Source organism: Orbicella faveolata, unplaced genomic scaffold (assembly GCF_042242905.1).
Source record: "Orbicella faveolata isolate gen_17 unplaced genomic scaffold, um_ofav_v1 contig_24, whole genome shotgun sequence".
Classification (NCBI taxonomy): domain Eukaryota; kingdom Metazoa; phylum Cnidaria; class Anthozoa; order Scleractinia; family Merulinidae; genus Orbicella; species Orbicella faveolata.
The window spans coordinates 4,659,014-4,673,435 of record NW_028301552.1 but is presented as its reverse complement, the minus strand read 5'-3'; the positions used below and the strand labels follow the sequence as shown (position 1 = coordinate 4,673,435).

At 38.9% G+C, this 14,422-nt stretch overlaps 2 protein-coding genes across 3 annotated transcripts; one reads left to right on the top strand and one right to left on the bottom strand.

The window, feature by feature from the left end:
- Positions 1 to 2,370: 2,370 nt before the first annotated feature.
- On the bottom strand, positions 2,371 to 11,447 carry LOC110056324 (uncharacterized). The gene is made up of 11 exons (XM_089291995.1): positions 11,318 to 11,447; positions 11,063 to 11,214; positions 8,611 to 8,687; positions 7,717 to 7,825; positions 7,554 to 7,582; positions 7,254 to 7,331; positions 6,033 to 6,120; positions 5,523 to 5,614; positions 5,003 to 5,085; positions 4,668 to 4,768; positions 2,371 to 3,734 (listed from the first exon to the last, which is right to left on the bottom strand). The coding sequence occupies exons 1-11, from the start codon at positions 11,442 to 11,444 to the stop codon at positions 2,697 to 2,699; spliced, it is 1,974 nt and encodes a 657-aa protein (XP_089148121.1). The 5' UTR covers positions 11,445 to 11,447; the 3' UTR covers positions 2,371 to 2,696.
- A 267-nt stretch (positions 11,448 to 11,714) lies between these two features.
- On the top strand, positions 11,715 to 14,331 carry LOC110056380 (uncharacterized). Of its 2 annotated transcripts, XM_089292488.1 has the most exons (5): positions 11,715 to 12,031; positions 12,123 to 12,284; positions 12,765 to 12,864; positions 12,972 to 13,089; positions 13,854 to 14,330. In XM_089292488.1, the coding sequence occupies exons 1-4, from the start codon at positions 12,029 to 12,031 to the stop codon at positions 13,058 to 13,060; spliced, it is 354 nt and encodes a 117-aa protein (XP_089148614.1). In that variant the 5' UTR covers positions 11,715 to 12,028; the 3' UTR covers positions 13,061 to 13,089; positions 13,854 to 14,330. The 2 variants fall into 2 exon arrangements, with proteins under 2 accessions (XP_089148614.1, XP_089148612.1); XM_089292486.1 differs by lacking the exon at positions 11,715 to 12,031 and having other exon boundaries at positions 12,072 to 12,284; positions 13,854 to 14,331.
- The last annotated feature ends 91 nt before the right edge of the window (positions 14,332 to 14,422 follow it).

The following is a 14,422-nucleotide window of genomic DNA, read 5'->3' as shown; positions in this document are numbered from 1 at the left end:
ACAAGCACTTTCCCTATAGACCCATTGCATAAATTTAAATAACAATACTTTGTACATCGTTAGCCTCGTACTCATGTTTCCAGACAAAGGATTTTTAACGTGAATGTGAGTCTTAGGACGTATAAGTATTGTTATTCAACTATCGGCGCATTTATGCAAAGGATCTATTGTTGGATTTTATTTATTTCTAGTTGTCATTCCTACTTTTGACTTGATAAGGACTTGATAAAGACCCTGCTGAAACGTAGCTAAAGTAAATTTACGGCCTACAAAACACAAATTTCTATCTCTCAAGCAGAGTCTCATCTAGAGTTGGCTCCATAACGGAGACTAACAAGAAGTTAGGGTAACCCTAGTACTATAGGGTTGCCCTCGAAAGAGGGTCAAAGATAGCCCGCGTTCACTAGTAAAATTTTTCAGGTAGGGTTACCCTACTACCCGGGACAACTCTGGCCAGTCACGCTTTATTTAACCTGATAAATAAAACACGCAATGGATAATAATTTTATTACCAAAACCTATTTTCACTTGAATTACAAACATTATTTCGAAACTTTCCTCACTAAAACGCTAAAAATCGTCACAAATTGTCACGATGTTAATACGATGTTTCTTAATAAGTCACAATTCGTTTGTTTTAGCGGGATTTTTTTAAAATCATATTTTGATTCTTGAAGCCAAAATAAAGTTTCCCGGCTAGGCGCGAAGGTGAGTTGTCCCTAGCAGAGCGTTTACAAGGCGGGTAGGGTAACCCTGGCGCTTGGACAACCCTAGTGCTCAGCTAGGGTTACCCTAATGCCAGGGTAACCCTAACTACTTTGTAAATACGTCTGTGAAAAGAAGAATTTCGGAAGTGCCCCTGAGGGTAACCCTATAAATTAGAAAAAAAAAAAAAAGAGGAAATGTGGGAGTGCTAGGGTAACCCTCATCACGAGGGCTAGGGAAACCCTAGCACTAGGGTAACTCTACTTACACAGGGCCTAAGAGCTTTAGAGCTACTTAAAATTTTTTGCACTGTTAATGTTCTGTAAATATTTTGGACAGTTCGATTTTCGGATGCGTCCGCGTACCCTGTCGACCCTGGGAACGAGAAAAGTTTGTGACGTCACGGATTTTGCTTCCTTCGACCTTTGTCGGAGAGTTCAAGGAAAAGTCATTGCACGAGGTCATGAGTTTGACATATTGGCTTGTCATAGCAGCTCTTGATTTGGCAGGGGTCATCTTCAGTGCACGAATGTTACGGAGATGCTTCCAAGACAAAATGAAGAACACGTTTCTTTACAAATATAGAACATTAGCCATTTGTCAGTGTGCTTGCCAAGCTACGTTTGTCGTTACTGATGCTGTGCAATCATGGAAAGGATTTGAAATTCAAGCCAGGGAATCTTGCGATGTGTTTAGAGTACTGTCGATTTCTACGCTGTTTTTTCAAGCTTGCAACATAACGACTATGATGATAGTCTATTCTGATCACGGTAGCCCGGCCAAAAACAACAACAACAACAACAACAACACAGGTTATTCACGCTCGAATTGCTCGCAGGAATCAATCAGACTAATAAGGTCCTCTTTACACGACCCCGGGTTGCTTTTTACCCCGGATTGAATCACGGCGGGTAACCCTTTTGCAGTCGAATGTTATAAGCGTTTACATGAAAACAGTTGTCAAGCCGGGTCAGCCCCCTGCCGGGTAACCCTTGTCGAGACTCGGGTTGACCCGGCGAGAAGGATTGACATTTCTTCAGTTCTTACATGTAAACAGTAGGCCAAAAGCTAACCTGGGTTGGTAATTTTAGTCAAATAACCATGTTGTTTGTTTTTTGGGGGGTTTGTACATCAGGACCTCCCACCATTCAGTTATACTTTGTAGGTTTTTTGTTTGTCCTCTTTCTAGCCCATGATTTCAGTTTTTGATCGGTAGAAAGGCTGGCCCGGGTCAGGCTCGAAGCAAACCACACGCTATGGCAAACTGACAACCCAGGTTGGTGTAAAGTGTTTATTTTTAGCACTCTCTGCGGTGATTCAACCCCGTCGTGTAAAGAGGGCCTAGGTTTACACTTGAGGAGATTTTTCCGCATTCATAATGTTTTCGGATTCATCAATATTAGAGTACACGGATTCGTAGGCGTTAACACTGTAAGGATATTCGGATTCCTAACCGTTTACACACGACGACAACTCCGGGAATATTCTAATCTCCTTCGCAGCCGTTATTAGGGTCGTCACGCAACGCTTCTCCCGCAAGTGTTGCGTGACGATCCTAATAACGGCTGCGAACGAGCCCAGGAACATTCATGATGGAGTGGTTAACAAGCTGTTTTTTGCCTCGACAACGAGAAGCAAACTGCCGCCAAAATGTACCCGTCTAGATTTTGTTCCAACCAGCTTTGCTGCGGCAAAAAGTCTGGTTTCATTATATTCAACATTACAACTAAATACATTCAAAGGCTAAACAAGAAATACAAATAATTTATTAATAATCTACATGGCGTTCACACTAATAGGAAAGCGTACTGAAAGTTTTGTCAATTCCACCTGGAGACTGTTCAGTACATTTGCTTTTTACTTCAGTTTTGTCTGTCTTTATTCTTAACTCCAACTCTTTCTTTACTTTCCTTTGTAACTAGCTACGTGTTTTCCTTTTCTTTAGTTGTTTCATTTTTTCCAGTTTTTGTTTTGTTTTCTTCTTGGGTGTCTCATGTTTTTTTTTTCTTCTTTGTGTCAGTTTTATCCCTACAAAGTGGTTTGTTTGTTGTCGTCTTCGAATGTGTTTCATGTTTTAAACTTTTGCCTTTTCTTGTCTTGCTAACTTCGCTTCGTTTCTTTTTTGTTTCATCCTTCCTAAATTTTTGTTTTCTTTTCTTCTTTGTCTTTGCTTCATCTTTACTAGAGATTTCTTTTCTTTTCTTCCCTGTCTTTGCTTCATCTTTACTAGAGTTTTCTTTTCTTTTCTTCTTTGTCGTCATTTCATCTTTACAAGGTTTTTCTCTCCTTTTCTTATTTGTTTTTGTAGCAAATTTACCACTTTCTTTAATTTTCTTTGGTTTGTTTGTTAAATCTCTACTAGTTTCTTCCTTTCGTTTCTTCTTTGCGGGTATCTCATCTTTATCAGCTTTTCTGAGTTTTCTTTTCTCTTTTGTGCATGTTTCACCAGTTTTAGGTTTTTCCTTTCTTGTCTCCTTTGCGTGGGTGGAATCTCTACTTTTCTCTTCCTTTCTCTTCTTCTTTGTCTTTGCTGCATCTCTGCTACTTTTCTTTATTGCTTTCTTCTTTGAGTGTGTTTTCTTGTCACCAGTTGCTATTCTTTTCTTCTTTGTGAATACACTCTCTCTGCTAGACATTTTCCTTTGTTTCTTCTTTGTAAATGAAGCGTCTATGCTTGCTTCTTGCCTTCTTTGTGTTTTCTTCAGCGCTCGTTGTGCGAGCTTCTTACGCAATTTTCTTTCAATGGAAAGCTTCCATGTCTTATTGCCGAAAATGTGTATTGTTGTACAAGAATGTCTGCAAAGGCCGCCCCTGATCAGAAACCGTTTTAACTCCGTAGCTAATTTCTTTATGGGTGTACTCGAAAGCTCACCATCTAAGACCTTTGTCGCTTTTCTCTTCTTTGGGCTCGTGGAATCATTGCTGTTACCTTGTGGAGAACGCTCTTGATTGTGCAGCTCTACAGGATTCTCTGGAAACAATTTCGTTTTGAAGTTGGAGATGTCATCTGCAATCAGCGCACCCGAGGACTTGAGGAAAGAGAAAAAAATTGGACGTCAATGAAATTCTGTCTCGGTTAACTATGATTTACAAGCCTCTGCTTTCCCTATATTTGCCTTAATGATTTCACCATGCATGACCTGTGATCATGCATTCATACAGAGAAATGTGTTACCAAAGCAGGAACTCAATATACCACGGGAAGGTTGTAAAGAGAGCAGTGCGGATGATGCTATTAAAACATTTAAGAACAACCATCCGCATCTTACGAGGGACCTGATAATCAGTGACCATCAATCTAGTTTGTACATGCTCTAAGTAAAAAAAATTCCCTGTTTACATCGAAAATCTTTCACAGTCACCATTGTAAAGTCCTTTTAGTTCCCTAAGCGGTCCGAATTTTGCAATTTTTTCTTTTTACGGACCGCTAAGATGGACCGCTCACGAATTGATTTCGACAAATTACATTTTCAATTCATCGCACATTATGAACAGGTTTTTCGAGTCTTAAGTAGAAATCTTTTTACCTTCATGTTTGGAGGACAATTTCAGTTAAATGTTCACAAAAGCGACGTGAGAAACATAAATAAATGCGTTTAACGAGAATGGCTCGCGGAGACTTAGCAGATCAAAAGCAGATCAACAAGAGCCATTATAATAAATACTTTATTGAACTAACTTGTTCGGTCCGTATTGGAGAATATTGGTCGAGTTGCATTTTTTCAGGTTGTTGAACCTCGCCTGAGGCCCGGTCCTTAAACCTGAAAAAAATAAAACACTCTTCTCCGTATAATAAATAGAGGATATTACACGGTGGCGAGAAGATATGAATTTTATGTTCGAGTGGCAAGAACAATATCTCACGAGTGAGCGAAGCGAACGAGTGAGATATTGTTCTTGCCAGGAGAACATAAAATTCATATCTTCTCGCCACCGTGTAATATCCTCTATATATATCTCACCTGCGATGGTCTGTTGATATCATCAGGCACAAACGATTCTCCAAGGTCACAAGGTTCCGTCAAAGATTCGGCGTTTGCTGGTAAAAACCTTGGTGAAGTATCTGAAAAATTATGAGTAAAGAAACCTTTAGTCACTCAGACAGGCAGCCTGGCTGTCTGAAACTACAACTTTACTATAGAACTTAGTGCAAACTCCCAAACTAGTCTTGAGAGTCAGGGATATTGTTTGCATGTAGCACTTAGTTCTACTTGTTCAACAAAAGGTAATGTCGAACTTCAGACGCAATAACATTGAGATATTTAACGTTCCATCTTTGAAACAAACGCTACAGTACCTTCAGGTTTTTGTCTTGGTGTGGATGCAAACAATTTATCCAAAGTTCCCGGTGTTAACGTCCTTGCAGGAGTCACAGATGTGCTGCACAGACACAGGAGAAATGTTAGGATGTCCCTAAACCCTATCCTTTTCCAGAGTGGTTTGTTTTGGTAGTGGCTGCACAATTGCATTGATCTGATAGAGGGCCGGGAATGGACCACTCCTGTGTAAGGAGACGCTTACAAAGGGAAAGGCCCTTAAACCGGTCTGGCGTCAGGCTAGATCCATTTCGGGTCAGTGCGATCAGAAACTATCATAGGGGTGAAAGTTACATGCAAATGGAAATCTAAAACCGATGAACAACCAATCAAATAACTCTAATCAAATTTCTGTGCACTGACTGTAATGACATCATTATGGACCAGTTCAGTCCAGTCTCTTGGGGAGGCTGTGAATTGTGAGGAGAAACGTCCGTTCACTCCTTAACAAACCTAAGAAACCAATGAATAAGTATTTATTTCAGCACTGATCAACTCTACCTGTTAGAGGTTTTGTTTAAGTCTTCATTATCCAATGGTTTAAGCCAAATTTTGAGACTTTTAGGAAGATCCTTTGCCTCAGTATTTTCCATCTGAAAAACAATTAAAGCAATGGTTACTACAATGTAATGTTGGCAGCGAAAAGTGCGTTGTGAGGCAGGCCACTTATTCAACATGCACGGCTCATTTATTTTTCCTTTCCCACACTACAAGTACAAACTTGAAATTTAGTTTGACATTTTATCTTTGCAAACGAAACTGAGGTTTTGCAATTGTGTTCGGAAAAAATCTTAAGACCATAAGGCCCATGAAATTTGACACAAATCCTGAGAGACACACCATTTGCTACTTCTAATTCATTCTCAAATCCAAACTAAACTTCACTTAATTCCTTGTTCCGTTCTTAAAAATGTGTGAAAGGCATTAGCAACACTCCAAGTTGGGCCATAATTTGGACACTGGAATTAGACACTGGCTTGAGGAACCTGTAATAAAAAGAGTAATAGTAACCTTCTGCGTATCCTCTGACAGATTCAACCATGGAAAAATGATGTCATAGCATTCTGCTACAGCGTACAAAAAGTCCTTTAAAAACACCCTGAAATGTAGAAATGAAATGACAAAAATTACATTGCAGGTGATGGTATAGACCTTCCAGCTTGTAGAGAGTGTATAGCTTCTCGTTATCGTAGAGTATTGCATTGATACAATACTTACTACTTTTACTCTATTATTTTGGTTGGTCTTGACTTACAACATGCACTCAAAATATCAACGGAACTGTTTGTATGTGCATGTTGAACAAAGTGACCCAGCATGTTCATGTGGTAGCAGACAAGTAAAATCCCACAGTTAATAATGGCAGTTATGTCAACATGCAGCAATAATGGACAATCAATACGTCATGATGACTGGTAATGCAGTCTACAGAATTTACTACTCCAGATAACATATATGTAACCATCAACAAATTAAACCCGCGATATATGGTTTATTTCTGTCACTAATACTTTGAGACATGAGTCAAGCAACAAGCTTCTTATTTTTTGTCTCAGGAGTGCAGTTTTGATAGTGTTGAGAAGAGTGTTGTAACAAGGATGATGCAAAGCAACTTAACAATCAAACTGAGGGGTTCAACTCAAGAGACAATTTTAAGTGCCAGTGAAAGTTTGCACTTGGCTCTAATATACTGTGGAGCCCGCCTTATTGCTATCCCGTTAATAAGGCCACCCCGTTAATATGGCCACCCCGTTAATATGGCCACCCCGTTAATATGGCCACCCCGTTAATATGGCCACCCCGTTAATATGGCCACCCCGTTAATATGGCCACCCCGTTAATATGGCCACCCCATTAATATGGCCACCCTGCTAATATGGCCACCCCGTTAATACGGCCACCTCCTTATTACGGCCACTTTATTCTGGTGCGTACAAACGCTAAGTCGGTTATGTTCTTATTTAAAGCACCCATTTAATACAGCCAACCATTAATACAACCAGATTTTTGTGGCTTGTTGGTGACTGGATTGATGGGTTCCACTGTGCTCAAATGACTGATAGATGATGACGATCATGTGATGTGTGATGATGATTATGATGATGATGATGAATAAATATTATATTAAATAATAGTAATAAGTCTGTATGTGAGTGTTCTCCACTGAGCCAGGTCTTTTAACAAGAAATTTATGTAAGAAATTTCTCCTCTTGTAATTGACATCATACTTACCACACCCTGCTCAAACTTGACACAAGAGTCAAATGAAATGTCAAGAAATATCCACTAACCAACTCTGAACATGAAAATCTGAGAACAGTTAAGGGCTTATTTGTTTTCAGCTGCTGGTATGGTGCATGACTAACATGCTAAATTACTACATGTAGGTAAGGATTACCAGATGTCAGCTACATGTACATTCATGAATGATCAACTGTAGGAGATGATGATGAGCTGAGTGAGACAGTAGGAGTGAAGAGCACGTACTAGACAGATCAACCACTTGTAAATGATTCAAGTTGAAAAGGATACTTAAATGTTTCTTGGCAAAACGATAACACCTGTGGAAGGAGACCAGTTACAATAATTGTACAATCCATATTTTGAAAATAAAAAAGCATGCAACACACAGTGTAATTTACTGTGAAATATTGTCTATAACTTATTGTCTGTCACAGTAAGGGGTCTACAATACCTGTAGTATAATCTGAGCTGCTCCTGTCAGACATCCAAGAATGTTGACAATCAGTCCAACTGAAGGATAGTTTGGTGGTATTTCAGCAATGAGTCCATGCTTGGGCAAGCTGCCAAAAATAAGCAGAGTTAAGTCAATCTAATGAAAGACATTCTGTATTTGCACCTTACATGTGTTTATTGGTCATTTCCATTCTGTTGCTGGTTTTCAGTGTCACACCATTCAAAATAGATCAAAATAAAAATCAAAACCGTTCAATAGATAAAGTCCAGAATCTAGAAAATAAAAGAAGGTAAATATGCAAAGACTCTCGCCAAGATGCGAAAATTTTTTTTACCCAAATTTAGAGATTTGTAGAGCTTTGTATGGAGACGCCCTGCTGGTGCCCATCCATATGGGCACCAACATGGTGGCCAGAAACCAACAGAAACAAAACTGAGTTTTGCTACAAAAGTGTGAATTTATCCCTCGAGGAACTCTAAAACATTAAAATAATACTTTTTCTGGAATAAAAAAATACTTTTTTTGAACTGTTCAGATAGCCAAATTCCCCAAATAAGTCACTTTTTTAATCATCATGTAAATGCCACGTCACACAAAAACTTAGAAATTCAAGCGTAGTGTATCACAAAACCAAGAACCCATTCGGAACAAAAATTTGTATGAATATTAGTTTTCAGCTGCTCTTATATATCATTAAAGTAAAATCTCAAGAAGATCAATAGTTTTGTAGTTTGCATTTTAGTGACGTCATGTGGAAACCACCGATATCGTTCTAATAATTATAAAGACATTACTGTTCATTGGGTTTCTTGACCATGGTTTTTGGCAGGATTTGAAAAGTGGCCAGATCTCTCAGCTGGAATCAGCAGACACAAGACCACATGTACATACCTGGGAAAGCTATTTCTTACATCAGCCAACTTTTTAGAAATTCCTATTTCTTGTAGTCTATTTAGATTCTTGACAATCTGAAAAAATTACACGCATTTACATGTACCATTTACAAGGGGTAAAAAGTAAAAACCTTCTTAGAGTCACAACATTATATTTTGTATGAAATGTTTATCTCTAAAATCTATTAGTAAAATTTCTTGTTACTACATTTACAATGTAGGAAAGTTTGGCTAAAGAAGGAAATTTTGGTACTCATTTAACAGTGTCTGATCTAGAGCGCGCCATTGTGGGATTGGCGCAGTTCGATGGAAGATGTCCCCCAAATATTCGTCACATGGGTCACTTGGCACAGCAAACATCTGCAGCTACTGACTTGTAATTTTCCTTCATTTCCTAAGTTTTTTTAAAAAAAAAAACAACAACATAGAATTGACAATATAAAACAGCGTAAGTTTTACGAATGTCTACGACACAGACCAATAAAAATGGCTGCCAGAGGTTGAGATGAGATTCCTGGGAACAAGTAGAATAATTCTTATAGGCGGGTCAATTTATAAAAATGCACATGCTCATTGCAAACCCCTTTCTTTTCACGCTTGATTGATGAAACACGACGTGTTATTTCGGTTATTTTCTTTGTCATTCTGCTATATTATTGTCATGTCAAAGCAGAAACGAATACTATCATTCTTTGGTCGAGAAAAGAAAAGAGAACAACACAGACCGCAAATGGAAACCAGCAGAATCGACAACGTTGACGAAGATAAATTGAGTGATACTAATGCACATGAACCTTTTGGCGAACCGAAAGCCAAAGCAGCAAGGAGAAACTTGGTTGCTATACAAAAAGCAGTGTGTCCCCCAAAAAACTGGAATGTCCGCTAGAAAATTGTTGACTGGGACAGAATGTCCCCCTAAAGTGAAATCCTAGATCAGACACTGTTTAATCAGCACTTTGTTCCATGAGAAGAACATGTTAAAATGTTCAGTGGCTGCCTTGGGTAAATAAACATTTCTCTTTTATTGTCACTAACAATAGCGGAAATTTTTAGGCTTTTGCTTTAAAAACCTTTTCAGACATTATGAAACCTTTTCACACATATACCAGAAATTAATAACATAATGTCATCGAGTCTGAAGAGTAGAGCTTTGATTTAAAGTTAGAGCTAGTGACTTTCAAGGTCAAATTTGTAGTATTTGGATGTCGTTTATGCAAGCAAACGGGTTTTGTGACATTCATGAAAACCACCAAGAATGAATGAGTTGCCAGTAATCGGATACCCGTGTTTGCGCGAAGAACTCTGGGATCGTCAGGGGGCAAACATTGCTAGTCGCTAGAAGGAAATGTATGGCGAAAAGTTGTTTCGAGGTACAAGAAAACGACTTTTGAGAGAGATCAACGCTTTTTCGCCGTTGTTTTTATCGCGAATGGATTTGGACAATGTTGATATGTGGAATATGTAAGTTTTTGTTTGAATAACCGTGAAATATGTGACAAAATCTACCGATAAACTCTGTTGCTTGCGTGAGGTTTATTGTGAAACTTACATCGCGTAATGGTCTGAAAATATTACAAAGTTAATTAGATATAAATCGAGAGGAAATAACCCAGTAAAGCCTTTTAAGTCGTGGACAGGCTACTTTTGGCTTATTTGAGAGCTCAATCATACAAATAATACTGGAAATAAGCCCGGTGGCGATCACTGTACTGTCTGGGGTTGATTTAATGACAAATGAGTCCGCGCGACTCATGCTGTGTGGCTACTGTGTTGCTCAAAGCCTTTGTTTTGCTTTTACAAGCACGTATTTCAGTGATTTTCCTTTTCTATAACAGATCAAGGGTGGCTCCTTGAATATATCTCTGAGCATTTGTATTTAAAAGTGCCATCTGTGCGTGATTATGCTTTCCAAGGTTTGGTATTGACAGTTGAGTGAAATTGCCCGACACAAAGGGTAGTAGTTCCTCCTGCAATTTTCGATTTCTGTTTTAGAGCTTCTTTTCTCTCATTATATTTAACTTCTCGGAGGGTCTTTTCTACCATTTGCTCCGGGTAGCCTCTCGAGATCAGGCGTGTATTGAAATTTTCAATATTCTCTTCAATGTATTTCACAATAAACCTCACGCAAGCAAAAGGGAGTTTATCGGTACATTTTATCACTTATTTCACGGTTATTCAAACAAAAACTTCCATTTTCGATGTATCAACATTGCCAAAATCCGTTCGCGATAAAACAACGGCAAAAAAACGTTGATCTCTCCCCAAAACCATGTTTTTGGGCGTCGAAACAACTTTTTCGCCATACATTTCCTTCTAGCGACTTCCAATGTTTGCCCCCTGACGATCCCAGAGTTCTTTGCGTAAACACGGGTATCCGATTACTGGCAACTCATTCATTCTGCTCTATTTTGAAAACCATCAATGGTTATGATTGATTTAACGCGTCATACCCTTCTTAGTCCATGAAAATAAAACTGCTTTCTGTGCTGATTTCCATTTTTGTAGATAATTCTCTTGATGATGGCAATTTCTGACCAAAGTTGAGTCTGTCTCAGTTTAATGTGAAGTAAGGCAAGGCTGTTAACGGTGTCTTTTAGGACATCTGCAAATGAAAACCGTGCAAGAAAATCAATTTAATACCTTAATTTTTAAGTAGCCTGTTCGGGACAAAATCATTTCAATCAAAGCAGAATGAGAGAGAATACCTTCATCCACTCTCTGTTTATAAATATCTGTCTTTGGACATGCCTGCCACGATGTCAAAAGTCCTCTGTGATTCCAAAATCCAAAAGCAGCCTCTGCAGACGCCATCTTGTTTTGATTCTTCTTCATCAAGTTACCGCTGGTCAACGGCAGACCCTAGTGGTCCCCAGTCTCCGGTCGTTTCCGCGGTCTCAGCGTAAGAAACGCAATACTCGCACTGTACACGACCACGGAGAGTAGAAGTGAAGCGCGAGTCTAGAGAGGGCGTTAGAAATCGAGAGCTCTAAAATGTTTTTCATTACCCAATGGGGAATCTTTTTTGAGATGCTGGTTCTTCCCAAAGCCGCGCACGCGCTCTTCAAAGTCTATCTGTTCTTCCAAGGAGACCACATATTGCGGGATTGCCAAAGCCAGTTAGTTGTTTTTACCAAAACTCCATAGAATATTATACAATCGAAACACAGAAGATCTTTGTATATATTTGCTGTTGGTGTTACAGGTTCGAATGTTTAATTTGCTCTCGCGGAATGACGACATTCTCTGGAGCCAGATTGATGACTCTTTAATTTGACGTCACGTGTCACAAACACGCGTGCTGAGCAGCTCCTGGCATAATATACTAGCTGATGTTTTGATAAATTTCCGGGGAATGCCAAGATACCGAATTTTGCTGCGTTAAAAGTTTTCAATGGTGAAGGCAGAGCTCTGCCCTAATGGTGAGCGGTGGATGTGATTCTTAATTCAGAGATAAATTACATGAATAGGCCGATTACTGATAATATTCTTGTTTACGCATATGTTTTGCAGTTTAACTTCCGAGGGATTCAACTCCACAGAAAAGAACTTTACCCTTTGTTATCACTACTTTTGGGCACATTTCTTTTCGGTGCATTAGTTAACGACTTTGTTTCAATTATTAACGTGGAGATGCCTGAGAATTCGACTCACGAATTCACGTTTACCGTCCTGGTTAGTACAATATATGCTATATGTATCCGATAGAATGCGCACAAATAGCGATATTTGATGGCTGTTGCTATTTCATTTGAGGACGGAAAATATGTCAGTTACTGTGCTAGCTTAAGTTCCTATTCACCAGTGATGTGACACGCTCCGCTCTCGAAATCGATTTCGAGAAATGTTTTCGAGAAACTTTTCGACCAGGGAAAGAAAATCGATTGCTTCCAGTACAAAACCTGATGAATAAGAGAAGCCGTAACTATTCCCAACAGCTGGGACTTTGCAACAGATAGATCCAATTTAGTTTCTTTTCGTTTGCGTTCTTTTGTTCGGCCCTTCTCAAACTCCAATGTCAACTGCACTGAATTATGTTATGACAAGAGAATAGGATCACAATCTCTTGGTTATGATTTAGATGGAAAGAAAGATCACATCGGTCGCAATAAAATAATTGATTTAAATCGCAAATTTTCTCTGTTGTCTTTCTAGTTACTCCACTGTGCATCCTTCGTACTGGCTATCCTTGGATTTATATACAACAGTCTGGCAGAAAAGGAAATTGGGACTGGATTAGGAAAAGTTTCAGCAGGTAAGTGCGACTTGTCATTCAAAGATGGCATCACTATGGAAACAACACTTGATATCGCTTCATTCAGTTCTTTGTGCGAAACGTTTTCTTTCTCCGTTTCTTTTCAGCTTTTAACATGGGTTTATTTATTTCACGAATAATTCTCGAATTAGCCTTCATCGAATTCCGACCAGAAGAAATGCCAACAACAACGTGATGTGGACACCAATGAATAATCATCGTTAGGTATGAAAAGTCACCTATTTTTTGTTGTTGGTTTTTTGTGGTTTTGGCATCTGTCACACCTATTGAATACACTGAAGCAAGCGCTGCTCAACTGCTTTCAGAAGAAGGGGAAAACGGATCGAAGCCATTGTTTAGTACACCTTCCATTCTCGGCAAAATCTGCACAACGAGAACTTTTCTGTTAACTTAATTGGCGTGCTCATTTTGCTGCTCTGTTAACTCCCTCTCGAACCGTGCACAGGGACTTCTCGCTACAGGCGGTACCTCATCACCCGCCTTTTAGATTTTTTTTGTTTTTTTGCTGAAATTTCTTGAGCCAGTACACTTACCTGTACTGTTCAAAGAGTGTTTCAAAGTGGGTACTGTCGCATTCGTCGTTTCCCATTAAAACGTGGACAATGATAATCATGTATTTTGAAAACTCTAACGTCGCGATGATCACGTGTATCGCGGACTTGAAAACTCTGTGCATATCAAATACGGACACATTATATGCGTTTATCTTTCGTTTTAGAGGTTTCGCGCGGGACAGTATTAAAAAAAAAAATTGAAAATCTAAAACCTAAGTGTAGACGGAGGGACAATGAATTGGCACTTAGCTTCCAAGTGCTATTATTTAATGAGAAAAATATTCCCTTGAACTTTTAACAACTTCTGTGGTTATAATTTTGCCAGGTTCAGTGCTAAGCTCTTTGAGCTTCTTGTTTAAAACCCAGCAAATTGCGAGTGTATGTAATTAATAACCTATGCTTCTTTCCCTACAGGTTAAAACAAGTAGTTAGCAATTATTTTAAGCGGTAAAAAATGTCAATCAACACAAGAACCCCCTGGTTGAAGGAATTTGAAGGAGATTAACACGACAATATGTCTGGTTCACCGTGATTCAAGTGGACGACTCAAACGCAACATAGCAAATGTCAATGAGTGCGTTTATTATGAATGATTTATCATCACGTGATCATGCTCAAGCGAAATTACGACGCAATGTGTCTGAGAAAGTAAAAGCCCTGATAAAATTTATGGTTTATTGAGGACGCGAATTCATTCTTTGCTACTGCTTGTTCACATGAATGTTGTCTTGTATTTGAGTTTTATGAGTAGAAATAGTTAGAAATTAAAGATTTATACAATCATTAAAGAAAAAAAAAAAACTGGAATTGGTCCACAGAATCAAGTGCGTGTTGACTGATAGTTTAAACTAATCTCGTTCAGTATCACTTGGCGAGTTCACTGTCATGCAGATCTCACCAAACAAAAGCTGACGTGAAGCTAGAGGTGCGAAAGCTGGTGCGCCTGATTCCCTAAAGGAGCTCAGTCAACTTATTTCGAGTTA

Excerpts from the sequence above, each read along its gene's own strand:
- LOC110056324 (XM_089291995.1), bottom strand. The coding sequence starts at position 11,444 with ATGAAGAAGAATCAAAACAAGATGGCGTCTGCAGAGGCTGCTTTTGGA. Across the intron at positions 6,121-7,253 it reads TCAAGTTTGAGCAGGGTGTG|GGTGTTTTTAAAGGACTTTT; the intron begins GTAAGTATGATG and ends TCTACATTTCAG. Across the intron at positions 3,735-4,667 it reads ATATCAACAGACCATCGCAG|TCCTCGGGTGCGCTGATTGC; the intron begins GTGAGATATATA and ends TCTTTCCTCAAG.
- LOC110056380 (XM_089292486.1), top strand. The coding sequence starts at position 12,072 with ATGAATAGGCCGATTACTGATAATATTCTTGTTTACGCATATGTTTTG. Across the intron at positions 12,285-12,764 it reads AATTCACGTTTACCGTCCTG|TTACTCCACTGTGCATCCTT; the intron begins GTTAGTACAATA and ends TTGTCTTTCTAG. Across the intron at positions 12,865-12,971 it reads ATTAGGAAAAGTTTCAGCAG|CTTTTAACATGGGTTTATTT; the intron begins GTAAGTGCGACT and ends GTTTCTTTTCAG.